The following is a 16,545-nucleotide window of genomic DNA, read 5'->3' as shown; positions in this document are numbered from 1 at the left end:
CTAAACAGCTGAGGACACTGGATCACAGTTGTTGTCGCTTATGGCTCGAAGTCATCTACACCCCGTGAAGGATGTGTTCCAGGTGTCCCACAACAATAACTATCTCTGACTGAGAGGTGCCCGGTCACAAACTGGCAACAACAACAAAATGCCAGGGCAGCCCCTCCTTAAGGGAGGTAGCATGCTGCCCAAGGCTGGTCAGCTGCGTCAGAGGGCGAAAGGTAAACATGTATACAGAGTTATTCCCTGACACCCGCGGCAACCCGTCCAGTGTTGGGACCCCTCCAAAAAGCAAAAGTTTAATCAGGAATGATTGGGAACTTTATCTTCTTAACACATTTGAAAAAAGGGCCCCATATGTTAACCTGTTAAGCCCAGGGGCTGCATGAAATAATTTAAACCATATTTAAAGAACTGGACCTGTGGCGGAAAGTGACTACTTTTACTCAAATTCTGTATTCATTTCTTAAGTACTTTTTCTTGCTATTATTCACGTTACAGTTGAAGTACTTATCTCTCATCGGAAACAGAGGGAAGATTAGCTTGTTTTGATTAGATGTATGAAATAATTAAACCATACAGTATCAAAAGTACTGGATAGTAACTTAACTCAAGTACTATACTGAAGTACAACTTTGAGGTCTTTTGTACTTCTATTCCAACCATTGTTCTTTTTACTTCATTGATTTGATGACTTTATTCATATGAAGATTCCGATTATTAATATGAAATATAAACAACACATTCTTTATCATGTTTATTAAGCTTGACTTTATTATTTATCATTATCGTTATTGTCAAATACATTTAAAAAATCCTCCTTAACCAGCTCTTTTTTCAAATACTTTTTATTTATCTACTTAATTTGGATGCACTTCGCTCACATTCCTATGATTGAAAAACATAAATTGTTCTCTAATGGTCCGTGCAGATTGAGCAATTTAGTTTTTGTACATTATGATGCTAATATTTTTGTACTTTAACTTAAGTTAATGTTTAAATGAAGAGTATTGTACACTGCATTAATATGTTTACTTGTGTAAAGGAACCAGTGCTGCTCGGACTTCTACTAACTAACAGTTTGGGTTTTGAAACCTTGCTCAATCAAGATTCAAGGCTTTTATTGCCATTTGTACATAGCTACAGTGTAGTCATGACGATGGAAATCTTAGGTCACAGGCTTCTCTAACAGTGCAACAAAATACAACTTATAAGATAGTGCAAGTAAACACAATAAAATAGAATAGAAGTAGTGCTTTAAGAGTCTATTTAAGCAATAGCTCACGACAGGCCGTGGTATATGCTCATCGCGTCGGGCCGAACCACGCCCCTTAGCTGTGATATAATGAGCATATATCACGGCCTGAAGTGAGCTATTGCTTTTATAAAACGGTTACCAAGTGTGGCAATATGAAAGAAAAATACACACTCTAATTTAAATAGTATTTATTAGTAAATAATGATGTTCAAAATAAAATAGTCCCTCCGTTGCCTTCTGCACAAAACATAGTTCGACGTGGTTGCTATGCAACAACACTAACAGCTGGCGAACATATTAGACAGAGAGCGTTGATCCATTATTTGGTTATTTATTTACATTAATGTGTATGTTGCTGTTTATTGTGCATCCACTGAAAAACTGTCCGGCATCAGTAGCATGGCTTACGTGGTCACTTGTACAGGTTGAGGTTGGTCGAGGCTGTTGCTTGGCGTGGCGAGAATATTGCTCCACTTTCTCCGGTCCCCGAGATTGGGCTTCCAGTAGCTCTGGAGAGAGCTTTCGCACCTGTGGCCACTAACGGTCATCATTTCTCTACTTTTTTTCAAGACCCGTATCAGAAAGCTTTTGAATGGTGCTACTTTTCCAGTTGGTCTACCTGCTCCTCACGTAGCTCTGCATGCCGTCGTGCTTTTTTTTTCTGGAGATAGGCACTGCTCAATCCACTCCTTCATAGTAAGACCCCCCCAGAGGTCGAAGTTAATCTTAAATGTTTCCATTTTATGCTTTGTAAGTTTGTTTCGTAACGGAAATTTAAATATATTTATAAAACTGACAAGTCAAATCAAGCAATCTGATTGGTCGATAGTGTTTTTGCGGACCTCTTTGATTACAGATTTGAAAACATCGTTGCTTGCTTTAAAATTAGCACAATTCATTATGTTAAACCTTCAAAAGTATCTAGATATCCCTGCCCTAATGCCAAAGGAACTGCACACTGAATATGTTTTGCCGTTTGATATCTATTTCTGGACCGCTGCGTAAAAATGAGGCTTTCTGCCCCGTTACTTCTCCGCTGCTTTCTTGTTCCAGCCCAACGGTATACTGTTTTTCTCAGACGCGGAGGGATACTGACTTGTTGTGAAAAGTAACTTACAATTCTACCCGTGGTATACGCTCAGTATATCACGGCTAAGAACCAATCAGATTGCTTGATTTGACTTGTCCGTTTTATAAATACAAGTAATTGGAATATGATATATTAGATAAATAATTAGTAAGTTGCAGACGGATTAATGTTATGGATGTTCTAGTTCACTCACTAGTAGCATTATACAACTCCTCCTCTCCTCATGCTCACACAAAGATGCAAACATCATATTAAAAACTCATTTTTAACATTTCAGATGGAGAGAAGACTGACCTATGTTTGGGGTGCAGGGCTCCGGGCTGCAGTCCTCTCGCCCTCCAGGTTTCAGTTTCTGATCACAGGCGTCACTCGGCAGCGAGTCGTCCGACAGGCAGCGAACCTCCCGCACACGGAAACCGCCCTCACAGGTTTTTGAACACTGGAAGAAACACGGGTCGGAGACAGCAGTAAGTCAAAAGTTCATAAAACCAAACCATGAAACTTTGTCTACTGTTAAATCTACTTTCTGCAGGGGTGTCCAAACTACGGCCCGGGGGCCAAATGCGGCCCGCGGACCATTTTCAATCGGCCATCAGCAAATTCAGAAAGTTAAATGGAATATGGCCCACAAATGAAACTTGTGCTTGTCTTATATTGTACTTCTTAAATTTAAATGTAAACATATATTACACCGTAGTATTCCTGTGTTAATAAGACCACTTTCAAATAAATTCAGTCAATCAAAGTTGGAAACATTTTCTAACATATCTTAGTTGATATAAGCCCAATGACTTATTTACATAACAAGCTTGAAATACACCCTTCCTATTTCTCCTTATGATAATCACTCTGAGGCTTCTGTTTTATGAGCTGCCAACACTCATAAGCGTCACTTACCTACATTTGATTGATTTTGCTGACTTATAACTTCACTTATGAGACGATATACCTCTAGTGAGTCGCCAAACCCTTCGTATATTTTTCTGTATGTGGCCCTCGGTGAAAAAGGTTTGGACACCCCTGGATTAGGGTAGCTACCAACATCATCAACCCTGGCCATTGATCAGTAATTAGGAGCAGTAGGGAGTAGATTTGATTAAAGTGGAGAGGGTTCAAAAGTCACTCACAGCGCTCCAGTCCGTGTGGAACCACTTCGCCCCGCAGGCCTTCAGGGTGCAGCTCTGCTGGCCGAGGGGTCGGTCCAGAGAGGAGCACTCGTACGGAGGAACGACGGAGAGTCCTTCCTCTGACTTCATCAAACACACCACGGCCCTCTGATGGCTGCCCGCACCGCACTCTGCTGAGCACTGTCAGTCACACACACACACACACACACACACACACACACACACACACACACACACACACACACACACACACACACACACACACACACACACACACACACACACACACACACACACACACACACACACACACACACACACACACACACACACACACACACACACACACACACACACACACACACACACACACACACACACACACACACACACACACACACACACACACACACACACACACGTCAATAACACAATCAGACAATATCATGTAAATATAAAGTCCCAGATAAACCTGGTGCAACTTCCTGTATTTCATTTTACATTGTGATACAGGAGACTCCTGTATTTACTTGGTCACTGACAACATTCTCTGCACATTTAGCTTATTGTATTGATTTATTTTGACATGTATGTAGTTTACACAGTCAGCAGCGTAGTAAAATCCTGCTTTTTTTTTTTATTTTTTTTTTTTAAAATAGGACTATTGGCCAAAACCAAGTCCTATTTATCTTTTAAAGACCTAGAAATGGTTGTTAATGCCTTTTCAACCTCAAGACTGGACTATTGCAAAGCTCTGTTTGTAGGTATGGACCAGGCCTCAATTAGACGCCTGCAGCTAGTGCAGAACGCAGCTGCGCGTCTTCTCACTGGCCACAAAAAGCGTGACCACATCACCCCAATTCTGGCCTCACTGCACTGGCTTCCAATTCGGCCCCTAAATGGGCTGGCTCCGGCCTATATAGCCAAAGTCCTCCATCGCTACACCCCAGCCAGAGCTTTAAGATCTGCTGACCAGCTGCTGCTTAGTCCCCAAGACCAGGCTCAAAACCCGAGGGCAACGAGCCTTCGCAGCAGCTCACGACTCACTTCTTCTCTCTGGCCTTCTAGTCAGAGCGGAGCACGACTCCTGACTATTCCCTGTGTTTTTGTTTTTTATATTTCTGTTGTAAATTATTGTCTTCTATTGCGATTGTAGTAATGTGTTTTTATTACATGTACAGCACTTTGGCTCGACCAAAAATCGCTTTTAAATGTGCTTTATAAATCAAACCTGATTTGATTTACTTCATCTGCATCACTTGCACATTGGTCTACTTCTCTTCTGTTTCCTCTTGCACTATTTTCCTAGTTTTTTCAAATTGCTTCATCATGTTATGTCTTATATATATCTCAGTGTTTCTCCTATATACACATTTTACCTTTTTTTCCTTTATAAAATAATAATAAGTGGCGACCCTTTTTCATTTTTGATTGTTTGTTATGTGGATTTGTACTATTTGTGTTACTGTATGTTCAATAAAGGTGTATTTTTGCTAAATCTTGAGACATTGCCACTGTATGTACTGGCAGGGCCGATTTCTGGCATAGGCGACATATGCGGTCGCCTAGGGCGCCAGATCTGGGGGGCGCTGCGCTGGCAGCTCTGGGAGGGGAAAAAACATTTTTGACCGTTGGCGCTCATCCTAATTTTTGGCCTTGATGTAACAACATTCATAATTAAGTAAATGTAACACCCTTTTCACCCCGGTTAAACGTTTAATTTGCCCTGTGCGATGGCCGCTGTAAGTGATGAAAGTGGGGGATGTTGGCTTATCAGGCGCCCGCAGCTCACAGCCAAAATGCGAGCGTGAGAGCGTGGGAGAGAGGGAGAGGGCATACTGGTACCGGCGCTGTTGTTATTAGAATCTGGTGCTAGCTGCGCTAACGGATATAAGAAGTAGATGTTTCTACAACCAGGGTGGAGGAGAGCTCTCCTGTCAGACTGAGAGGCTCAGTGAGGTAAAGGACTCTCTGAGTATTTAGATAGTTAAATTTAGTCTAAGTTGTCTCAGTGGGTCTCAAACGTTTTGACCACAAATGATGTAAACACATATTTCCAAGGCACTCCTTTATAATTATTAGGATAAATAAAAACAGGTTTGAAATCATTCCCATGTATACTATAGGACAGTAATCCAAAAATATCGTTTAAAGTTGGAGAGATACAAAAATATGCATAAATAAATAACTGTTAACTAGGTAAAATAAAATATGAATGAAAAACAGAAAATAAAATATTGGTTATGTTCACATACTTATTTGATTATTCAAATATAATCTGATATTTTTCATATGGGTGTTTTAGAGTTGTACCCCCTAGATCAGGTCTCTAGTAATTCTGCTAAAAGTGCACCAGATTGAAGCATTTTTAATGTTACCCCCGGACCCCCCTAGAGGATGTGACGTCCAACCCCCAATTAAAACAAGTTCATACAATACTGAATACATTTGAAGCCATTTTGATGTATATTACCTATGTCAATAACTTTCTGTTTTTGTAGAGTATTTGTCTTTTGTAGAGATTTTTCATTTATTCTTTATATATAAAATCTCGCCTAGGGCGGCAAATTGTCTAGAACCGGTCCTGGTACTTGGCCTCTAGAGCCTTTCTTGTGCTGGCAGACACATAGAAACAGGGAGGGGCGGGGCGCACTTCCCACACGCTAAAAAATTCCACGTGCTCCGCGCTCACATTATGCTGGGCCCACGTGCCTTAGCACCGCTGCTATGACTCCATCCTAGGGGAAACACTGTATCTATATTGCATTGTTGGTTGAGCCTGGGACTTCAGATTTTCATTGGCATATCTACACTGTACTGTAATGTGTACAAGACAATAAAGCCTTTTGAATCTTTGAATCTTTTAAATCTTGACTCTCTCCCTCCTACCTGGCTCCAGGGGCCCGTGAACCACTCGATGCGGTTCTCACAAGCTCCGCTGTTGCAGACCTGAGAGTTTTGGGGTCTCTCGCTGCCGCAGCCCTCCAGAGGGAGACCGCTGACGTGGTTCGTGAGGCAGAGAACTCCTCGCGTCCGAACACCCATCCCACACTCAGCCGAGCACTGTGGAGAAGGATTCATGCGGTTGATTTGATATCTTTCACTTTTTAAACTTGTATTTCAATTTCAGCACATCACTTTGTATTTGTGTCGAGGTACACTGCCTTCAGACAGCTTTTTCAGTAGAGCAGCTCACATTTGCATGAGTTATAAGATAAGGTAAAATAAGATTATTGATCCCAAATTGGGATTGGTTTGTGTTGCAGCAGCATAAAAGACATGGCATTACAATACACATTTAAGAAGACTAGAAATAAACAAGAAAGTAGAAAATATAAATGTTGAATTTACAAATTAACAAAAACAAAAAAAAGTTATTATATATACATAAGTATGTGAGAGATGGAATATTAAATATTAAACTGGATATATAAATGTCAAATGTACAGTGAGATTGTAAATCCAAGAGAAGCTACGGAGCAGAGAGTTCTCTGTATATCAGTAAGTAAGTTTTTTGAGTAAAAGCGACAAAACTGAAATACAATACAGTATTACAATATATACAGATTTACTGAGTTTCAGTTCTGCCTGATTTCCAACGATATATATTGCAGTTCAAATGTCTTAATCTACTTTGGATTAGAATAAATCATGGTATCTCATTTTCCCTCTCAAAACATGGCATATAATAGTAACTGTAAATGATAATGTGAACATTTATTTTGGACCCCCTTAAAGTTGAATACATTTCTTTCCATGCATCTCCATCAATGTCACAATGTTTATATTCTAGCCAAATAGTTATTGTATGTTCATACTTGCCACTTGTGATAAAGGCACTCTATTCAGTGAATATTAATCTACATGTGTTGTCTTTGTGGTTGTCAGAATATATATTAAAAACAAATATATAATATCCTGATTGAAAGACAGATCTTGGATGCATAAAGACCAGAGGTGGGAAGTAGTGGAGTACACATACTTTGTTACTGTACTTAAGTACATGTTTCTGGTATCAGTACTTTACTCCACTACTTATTTTTCTGACGACTTTTTACTTTTACTTCTTACATTTTGAACACAGATACCTGTACTTTCTACTTCTTACATGTTGAACACAAATACCTGAACTTTCTACTTCTTACATTTTGAACTCAAATACCTGAACTTTCTACTTCTTACATTTTGAACTCAAATACCTGAACTTTCTACTTCTTACATGTTGAACTCAAATACCTGTACTTTCTACTTCTTACATTTTGAACTCAAATACCTGAACTTTCTACTTCTTACATTTTGAACTCAAATACCTGAACTTTCTACTTCTTACATGTTGAACACAAATACCTGTACTTTCTACTTCTTACATGTTGAACCCAAATACCTGAACTTTCTACTTCTTACATGTTGAACACAAATACCTGTACTTTCTACTTCTTACATTTTGAACACAAATACCTGTACTTTCTACTTCTTACATGTTGAACACAAATACATGAACTTTCTACTTCTTACATGTTGAACTCAAATACCTGTACTTTCTACTTCTTACATGTTGAACACTAATACCTGAACTTTCTACTTCTTACATGTTGAACACAAATACCTGTACTTTCTACTTCTTACATGTTGAACTCAAATACCTGAACTTTCTACTTCTTACATGTTGAACACAAATACATGAACTTTCTACTTCTTACATGTTGAACACAAATACATGAACTTTCTACTTCTTACATGTTGAACTCAAATACATGAACTTTCTACTTCTTACATGTTGAACTCAAATACCTGTACTTTCTACTTCTTACATGTTGAACACAAATACATGAACTTTCTACTTCTTACATGTTGAACACAAATACATGAACTTTCTACTTCTTACATGTTGAACTCAAATACCTGTACTTTCTACTTCTTACATGTTGAACACAAATACCTGTACTTTCTACTTCTTACATGTTGAACACAAATACCTGTACTTTCTACTTCTTACATGTTGAACTCAAATACCTGTACTTTCTACTTCTTACATGTTGAACACAAATACCTGTACTTTCTACTTCTTACATGTTGAACACAAATACCTGAACTTTCTACTTCTTACATGTTGAACACAAATACATGAACTTTCTACTTCTTACATGTTGAACACAAATACATGAACTTTCTACTTCTTACATGTTGAACTCAAATACCTGTACTTTCTACTTCTTACATGTTGAACACTAATACCTGAACTTTCTACTTCTTACATGTTGAACACAAATACCTGTACTTTCTACTTCTTACATGTTGAACTCAAATACCTGTACTTTCTACTTCTTACATGTTGAACACAAATACCTGAACTTTCTACTTCTTACATGTTGAACACAAATACCTGTACTTTCTACTTCTTACATGTTGAACACAAATACCTGAACTTTCTACTTCTTACATGTTGAACACAAATACATGAACTTTCTACTTCTTACATGTTGAACACAAATACATGAACTTTCTACTTCTTACATGTTGAACTCAAATACCTGTACTTTCTACTTCTTACATGTTGAACACAAATACCTGTACTTTCTACTTCTTACATGTTGAACTCAAATACCTGTACTTTCTACTTCTTACATGTTGAACACAAATACCTGAACTTTCTACTTCTTACATGTTGAACACAAATACATGAACTTTCTACTTCTTACATGTTGAACACAAATACATGAACTTTCTACTTCTTACATGTTGAACTCAAATACCTGTACTTTCTACTTCTTACATGTTGAACACAAATACATGAACTTTCTACTTCTTACATGTTGAACTCAAATACCTGTACTTTCTACTTCTTACATGTTGAACACAAATACCTGTACTTTCTACTTCTTACATGTTGAACACAAATACCTGTACTTTCTACTTCTCACATGTTGAACTCAAATACCTGTACTTTCTACTTCTTACATGTTGAACACAAATACCTGTACTTTCTACTTCTCACATTTTCCAAACAGGCTGGTTCCTTTAGTCTGAATGTGTGTTTGGTGGCGTGATCATTATTATTTGGAGTCATTGCGTGCCTATTGATTTGAACACGATCCGTGTATCCATCATTTCCTGGTCTTCTCTAAAGAAGAGGGACCAATGAAAACGTTGTCATGTTGCCGTTGTTCAGCATGGAAACATTCATTAGCTAACAATGACATTATTGTTCTATGAATATAAAGGGAGGTCAGGTACTCTTTAAAACAGCTGGGAGTTATGGGTACTTTTTACTGAAGTACATTTCAAAGCCTCTTTACTTTGACTTGAGTAAAGAAGTTTAGTTAGTACTTCTACTTTCACCAGAGTATTTTTAAACACGAGTATCTGTACTTCTACTTGAGTAAAGGATGTGTGTACTTTTGCCATCTCTGCTAAAGACACATCTATAAAATGACTGCCACTGTTATTAGAAGTGAATCAAAGTGAGACCCACCCTGTTCCCCCACTCGGTGTAGAACCAGCTTTTGGCGCAGGACCCCATGTCGCAGTTCTCCACATCGAACGGCCTCAGATTCATGTTGCACTCCTCGTCAGGAACGAAGTCGCCCACGTTGCTGACACAGCGAACCTCTCGTGACCTCTGACCCAGACCACAGGGCACCGGGCACTGAGAGACACAGGACACAGGGTCAGCACTGTGGAGGGATGTGACTGCTCCTTGTTGTTAAATGCAACTGTGTTTCTTTAAAGGTCACCTATTGTGTAAAATCCACTTTTTCCTGTCTTTCATACATCAACATGTGTCCCCTCTTCTTCATGTCTCTTCTACATCAACATGTGTCCCCTCTTCTTCATGTCTCTTATACATCAACATGTGTCCCCTCTTCTTCATGTCTCCTCTACATCAACATGTGTCCCCTCTTCTTCATGTCTCTTCTACATCAACATGTGTCCCCTCTTCTTCATGTCTCTTATACATCAACATGTGTCCCCTCTTCTTCATGTCTCTTCTACATCAACATGTGTCCCCTCTTCTTCATGTCTGTTCTACATCAACATGTGTCCCCTCTTCTTCATGTCTCTTATACATCAACATGTGTCCCCTCTTCTTCATGTCTCTTATACATCAACATGTGTCCCCTCTTCTTCATGTCTCTTCTACATCAACATGTGTCCCCTCTTCTTCATGTCTCTTATACATCAACATGTGTCCCCTCTTCTTCATGTCTCTTCTACATCAACATGTGTCCCCTCTTCTTCATGTCTGTTCTACATCAACATGTGTCCCCTCTTCTCCATGTCTCTTCTACATCAACATGTGTCCCCTCTTCTTCATGTCTCATCTTCATCAACATGTGTCCCCTTTTCTTCATGTCTCTTCTACATCAACATGTGTCCCCTCTTCTTCATGTCTCTTCTACATCAGCATGTGTCCCCTCTTCCTCATGTCTCTTCTACATCAACATGTGTCCCCTCTTCTTCATGTCTCTTCTACATCAACATGTGTCCCCTCTTCTCCATGTCTCTTCTACATCAACATGTGTCCCCTCTTCTTCATGTCTCTTCTACATCAACATGTGTCCCCTCTTCTTCATGTCTCTTCAACATCAACATGTGTCCCCTCTTCTCCATGTCTCTTCTACATCAACATGTGTCCCCTCTTCTCCATGTCTCTTCTACATCAACATGTGTCCCCTCTTCTTCATGTCTCTTCTACATCAACATGTGTCCCCTCTGTGGAAAGAGACTCTGAAAGTTTCAGGAAGAAAGATTATTTTTGTCCTGATCCATTTCTATAAAAACCTGTCTGAAAATGAGCTGATCCGATTTTGGCCACTTTATGATGTCATAACCAGGGGTGCGAATAAGTGGTACGCATGCGCGGCAACAATCTGAAATGCGTACCGTCACTTGTGTCACAAAGCGCATTTGCGTACCAACCTACTTGTGAAGCTTTTCCAGAAGGCGGTTAGATCACCGGACGACAGAGCCGGTCTCCGTGTGCACAGACGGGGCAGCTGTTAACGTCGGTCTGTACAACAGACTTGTGCCAAAACTACGCCAACCGGCTGCGGAGGGAGACTCCCCCCCTTCACTGGAGAACTGCGCTAAAACAGCTGATCACAACGTTCACGCTCTGTGGTCACGAAGTACTCCACTATCCCCCCCCGTTGACGTTCGCGATACAGAGGGCTTGATCAAATAACTTTGAGTGGAGCCAGAAGTTGGAGTACCAAACACTGACTCCAGGTACTCCAGCTAACCCCCCCCCCCCCCTTATCACCTGAATCTCCTCCTAGAGCACCATTGAGTTCTTTGTAACCAAATCTCTCTCAGAGGGGTGTGGAGAGGGGCTCCTTATTTTTCATCTAAAGTAACAGACAGAGAATCAGCACTTTGGAAACAGGGCTGAAACAGAGGGGATTATGGGTAATGCTGCATCTGTTTGGTGTTTCAGCCAATCAGAGACAGGCTCTGTATATATCTGAGACCTGTGATATATTGATGAAAAACAGTATGATAGGGGACCTTTAATATATAAATAAGCGCAGAAGTAAAAAATGATCAAATATAACATGTATAACATAAAAAATATATATTACTGATAGGAAGTAATTGCAATAAACTGTAATGTAAACAATATGTATGCGTAAGGAGAAGTGATAAATATGTATAGATCTGTAAACAGGTATACAACAGTCAGTAAAAGCATGTCTCACCGCGCTCCACTCTGAGCGGACCTGCCACTCGCTGCAGATCTTCAGCTGGCAGCTGCTCGTGATCTCCGGTCGTTCTAAGTGTTCGCAGCGGCTCGTGTGAACGTTCAGGGTGCGGTTGGCGTAAATCTGCCGACACAAAACCTGCCGGTGCTGCGTGCCCAGCCCGCACATCGTACTGCACTCTGACCACTCCCCAATGTCCCAGCTGCTCGGGAGGAAGCACACGAGCAGACATGTAGAGCCATTATTAAATAACATTAGTGTGTTTTCCTTTGAGTGAACTTGCTCTTTGAGTAGGGATCAGTATTCTGTCATTATTTGTTTATTTTCTGTTATTGTTTAGTAGTCACAGTCTGTCAGTTTCCTGTTTTACTTGTGTGACCAATGAAAACGTTGTCATCTTGCCTTTGTCAAGCATGGAAACATTCATTAGCTAACAATGACGTTATTGTTCTATTAATATAAATGGAGGTCAGGTACTCTTTAAAACAGCTGGTAGTTATGGGTACTTTTTACTGAAGTACATTTCAAAGCCTCTTTACTTTGACTTGAGTAAAGAAGTTTAGTCAGTACTTCTACTTTCACCAGAGTATTTTTAAACACGAGTATCTGTATTTCTACTTGAGTAAAGGATGTGTGAACTTTTGCCATCTCTGGTTAGGAGTGTGTGAGGAGAGTGTGTGAGGAGAGTTTGTGAGGAGAGTGTGTTAGGAGAGTGTGTGTGAGGAGAGTGTGTTCCCTCACAATGCGGGGCAGGGCTGCAGGTTGCAGGCCTCTTCCTGTTGAGAGGGTTTGCTGCTGCTGTCACACAGAGCCTCGGACACCTGGCCCTGGTTCAGTCGGGACACGCAGTTGAAGATGGAGTATCTGAATCCTGAAACCACACAGAAACACTGAATAGTTTAATCAATCTACGTCTGTTTTTATAGAAAACAAAGAGCAAAGGAACCAATAAATGGTGGATGCCATTCTTCTAACTATGGTGTGTTCATTAGCTTTAAGTAGAAACAACACACACACTACGAATAAAGCACGTTGTATTTCATTGCCTTTAAACATCAAGTTACTAGATGTTTTCAAGAGGAGGCTCCAAGTTATATTTCCCAGTCGGCAAGGCATGTTTCCGATTATTCTGACACGACTTGAACGCAGCACAAAAGCAAAATGTCATGAAAGGGAATCCTATTATTCGGATGCCCTCTAAAATGTTATTGGTTCTTCCTTGGACCTTGCTGTACCCTTTCACTAAGTGTCTTTAAAATCAAATGTAAAAGTCAGCTGAATTAGTGTTGATACTGCGAGGAGACGTATTGTGTGAAGAGAAATTGAAGATGTTGTTTAATTGTTGATATATTTATGATCCACGTCAAGTATTCAGTTTCGGTGGCATTTCTTCCAGTTTTCCAAAGGTCTTCTCATCAGGGCTCTATAAATAAAGAACTACGGCAGATCTGTAATATGTAATGCAGCCGAACCGTGTATTACAATGCCGTTATGTGATGACTTTCAAAGAGAAAAGCAAGAACACTCGGAATTAAGTATTATTTATTTATTTTTAAATGTTTTTTCGATTTCATATCATATAAACACCAAATCCCAGCATGCATTGCGGCTAAAACATCCAATCAGCAAGCTTAAACCATATTTTGGGTAATCGCTCGAAATGCCTACTTCTTTAAAATCTGACCAGATGTTTTTACTTAATCAAGCGAACAACAAAACACTTTGGTGAAGGTTAATCATTTTTTAAATAAATACAAATTGCGTGTTTTCAATGAAATCGTAACTGTTGTCATCCTCAGGTTTCATTTACACACACAGCAGGTTAAAAAAAATCTTCCAACGTTTCTCTGCCCATTGACTTTGAATGGGGATGACGTCACTTTGCCTCGCTTTTCGCAGAACTGCATTGTGGGGAAGCAAACCGAAGATTTACAGGATTTTCAGGATTTTCAGGATTCAAAAGTTGAGCAATGTTCAACTTTTGAAGCTGAGCTGGAAGCGTCAGCCAATCAAATCCCGTTCATGCAAATCTGACAGTACAAGCGCTAGCCAATCAAACCGCGTGCAAGCTGGGAGAGCAAGACCGCAGTTCATTTCCTCATATTCCAAACGAGAAATTACGGTATCAAATCACCCGGTTCTTTACGACCAGAACTATTTACCGGGATACAAACCGGAGGAACCAGGCATGGAGGGAGGTGGCAGAGACAGTGGGTGAAACTGGTAGGTTTTCGCCTGTTTGGGGAGTTTATATATATATATATATATATTGCTCGCATAAAATCCCCGGGGTTTTTTGCTTTGTATGTCGGGGGCGGGAGATTCATGTGATTGGTTGTTGGTCGCGAAAAATGCCCAAGCTCTCAGACACGCCCAGCTCCAAGATTTTCAAGATTTTTTCAAAGCTGCCGTGTGGACGGGCCGTTATGATTGTGTGAGATTTCAGAGGAAATACTGACCTTTCCCACAGGAGGCGCTGCACTCTGTAGTTCCCGCCATCTTCCAGTTGTAGTCTCTGGGGCGTCTGGGCGGCTGCACAGCAGGAACCTGATTATCTGGGAGGCGAGGAGGGTCCCGACCCCCCCCTGCTGGGTTGTAGTTTTCCTGGTGAGTGTTTCTGTGATGGTCGTATCCTCCCTGTCCATTCACAGCGTTCCCTAAGACACAGACGCATGAGTTAGACAAGCAGTCAGACAATGCTTTAGTATAAAACCGTTAGCAGGGGGTAAACAGGGGTCTTTTTACCTTCTGGTCTGTGGTTGGGTGGCTGAGCATCCACTGGTTTCTCAGGGATTGTGTACTCGTAGTGAATACCAGGGTTTGGCTGCTGGAAGATCATCTGAGGCAAAGAAGATCAATTATAAAATGATATCCTTTACCTTCAAATATTTAAAGAGTTGTTGTACATCAATAATATGTGCCATTAAAAAAAGGGAATATTTAATTACAAATCTTAGTTTCTTAGGTCGAAGCGGAAATAATTGAAAAAAATCTCCACTTTAAATCCTATGTTTGTTAGATGTGTGATCAAACGTTTCTTTATAAAATGAGTTATTCAGTATGAAAACAGCATAAAAAAATCAAAAACCAAAACAACCTTGTTGACTAATCATCTAAGAGGTGGTGGCAGTGTTTTCCTCTCTGGCAGACCGACCTGCTTGATGATGGACATGCTTCCCTAACTGTGTGCGATTTGCTATTTCCCGGGAAAGTCACAACAATAACCGTGTTTGCTATACCTTAATCAGCGACAGTTAGAGACATTCATTTAAATAGAAGTCATTCCAAATGTAAGCTTGTGAATGTAAATATAAGAGAAGGAGAGTCAGTATGTTGATATCTGAAGGTCTGTGTTAATTTGTGACTTACATAAACGTCCAGGATCTCGTTTGTGGGCCCTTCAGCGAGGAAGGACTCTCCGGCGGTGCTTCTGATCTCGTTGGGGCGCCGGTATGTGAACATGGTTCCCGCTCCCTCATACTTCCCTGGCCGGTCGATCGCCCAGTTTCCATTAATGATGGATCGCCCCGATCGGCTGCGGAGAGCTGAGAGAAACAGAGATGGCAAAAGTACACACGTCCTTTACTCAAGTAGAAGTACAGAGACTCGTGTTTAAAAATACTCTGGTAAAAGTAGAAGTACTGACTAAACTTCTTTACTCAAGTCAAAGTAAAGAGGCTTTGAAATGTACTTCAGTAAAAAGTACCCATAACTAGCAGCTGTTTTAAAGAGTACCTGACCTCCCTTTATATTAATAGAACAATAATGTCATTGTTAGCTAATGAATGTTTCCATGCTGAACAACGGCAACATGACAACGTTTTCATTCAGTTTTTATATTTCATGTGGAACTAAATGATGCAGGTCTCCCTTGTAAATGAGATCGATGATCTCAAGGGACCAATCTGTCTAAATAAAGGTTTGAAATGAAATGAAATGAAAATTGGTCCCTCTTCTTTAGAGAAGACCAGGAAATGATGGATACACGGATCGTGTTCAAATCAATAGGCACGCAATGACTCTAAATAATAATGATCACGCCACCAAACACACATTCAAACAAAAGGAACCAGCCTGTTTGGAAAATGAGAGAAGTAGAAAGTACAGGTATTTGAGTTCAACATGTAAGAAGTAGAAAGTACAGGTATTTGGGTTCAAAGTGTAAGAAGTAAAAGTAAAAAGTCGTCAGAAAATAAGTAGTGGAGTAAAGTACTTATACCGGAAAAACTTACTTAAGTACAGTAACAAAGTATTTGTACTCCACTACTTCCCACCTCTGGAGAGAAATCACACATGACCACCGACAGCCCTGAGCTCTAATGAAGAGGGAAATACCCACAAAGCCACTTCCACATAATTATCGCTTAA

The 16,545-nt window shown here is 40.1% G+C and overlaps 1 protein-coding gene across 1 annotated transcript; it reads right to left on the bottom strand.

The window, feature by feature from the left end:
* Window positions 1–2,642: 2,642 nt before the first annotated feature.
* Window positions 2,643–15,722, bottom strand: thsd4 (thrombospondin type 1 domain containing 4; the record flags this gene model as incomplete). Its single annotated transcript, XM_079696076.1, has 9 exons — window positions 2,643–2,787; window positions 3,476–3,655; window positions 6,365–6,538; window positions 9,948–10,121; window positions 12,175–12,379; window positions 12,919–13,048; window positions 14,637–14,834; window positions 14,923–15,016; window positions 15,547–15,722. Coding segments are annotated over 9 exons (1,476 nt in total), but the record flags the coding sequence as incomplete, so codon positions are not given.
* Between the last annotated feature and the right edge of the window lie 823 nt (window positions 15,723–16,545).

This window comes from Notothenia rossii (genome assembly GCF_949606895.1).
Source record: "Notothenia rossii genome assembly, contig: scaffold_570, whole genome shotgun sequence".
NCBI lineage: Eukaryota > Metazoa > Chordata > Actinopteri > Perciformes > Nototheniidae > Notothenia > Notothenia rossii.
Note: the sequence above shows the minus strand (reverse complement) of the source record. Positions and strands in the feature narration are given on the sequence as shown.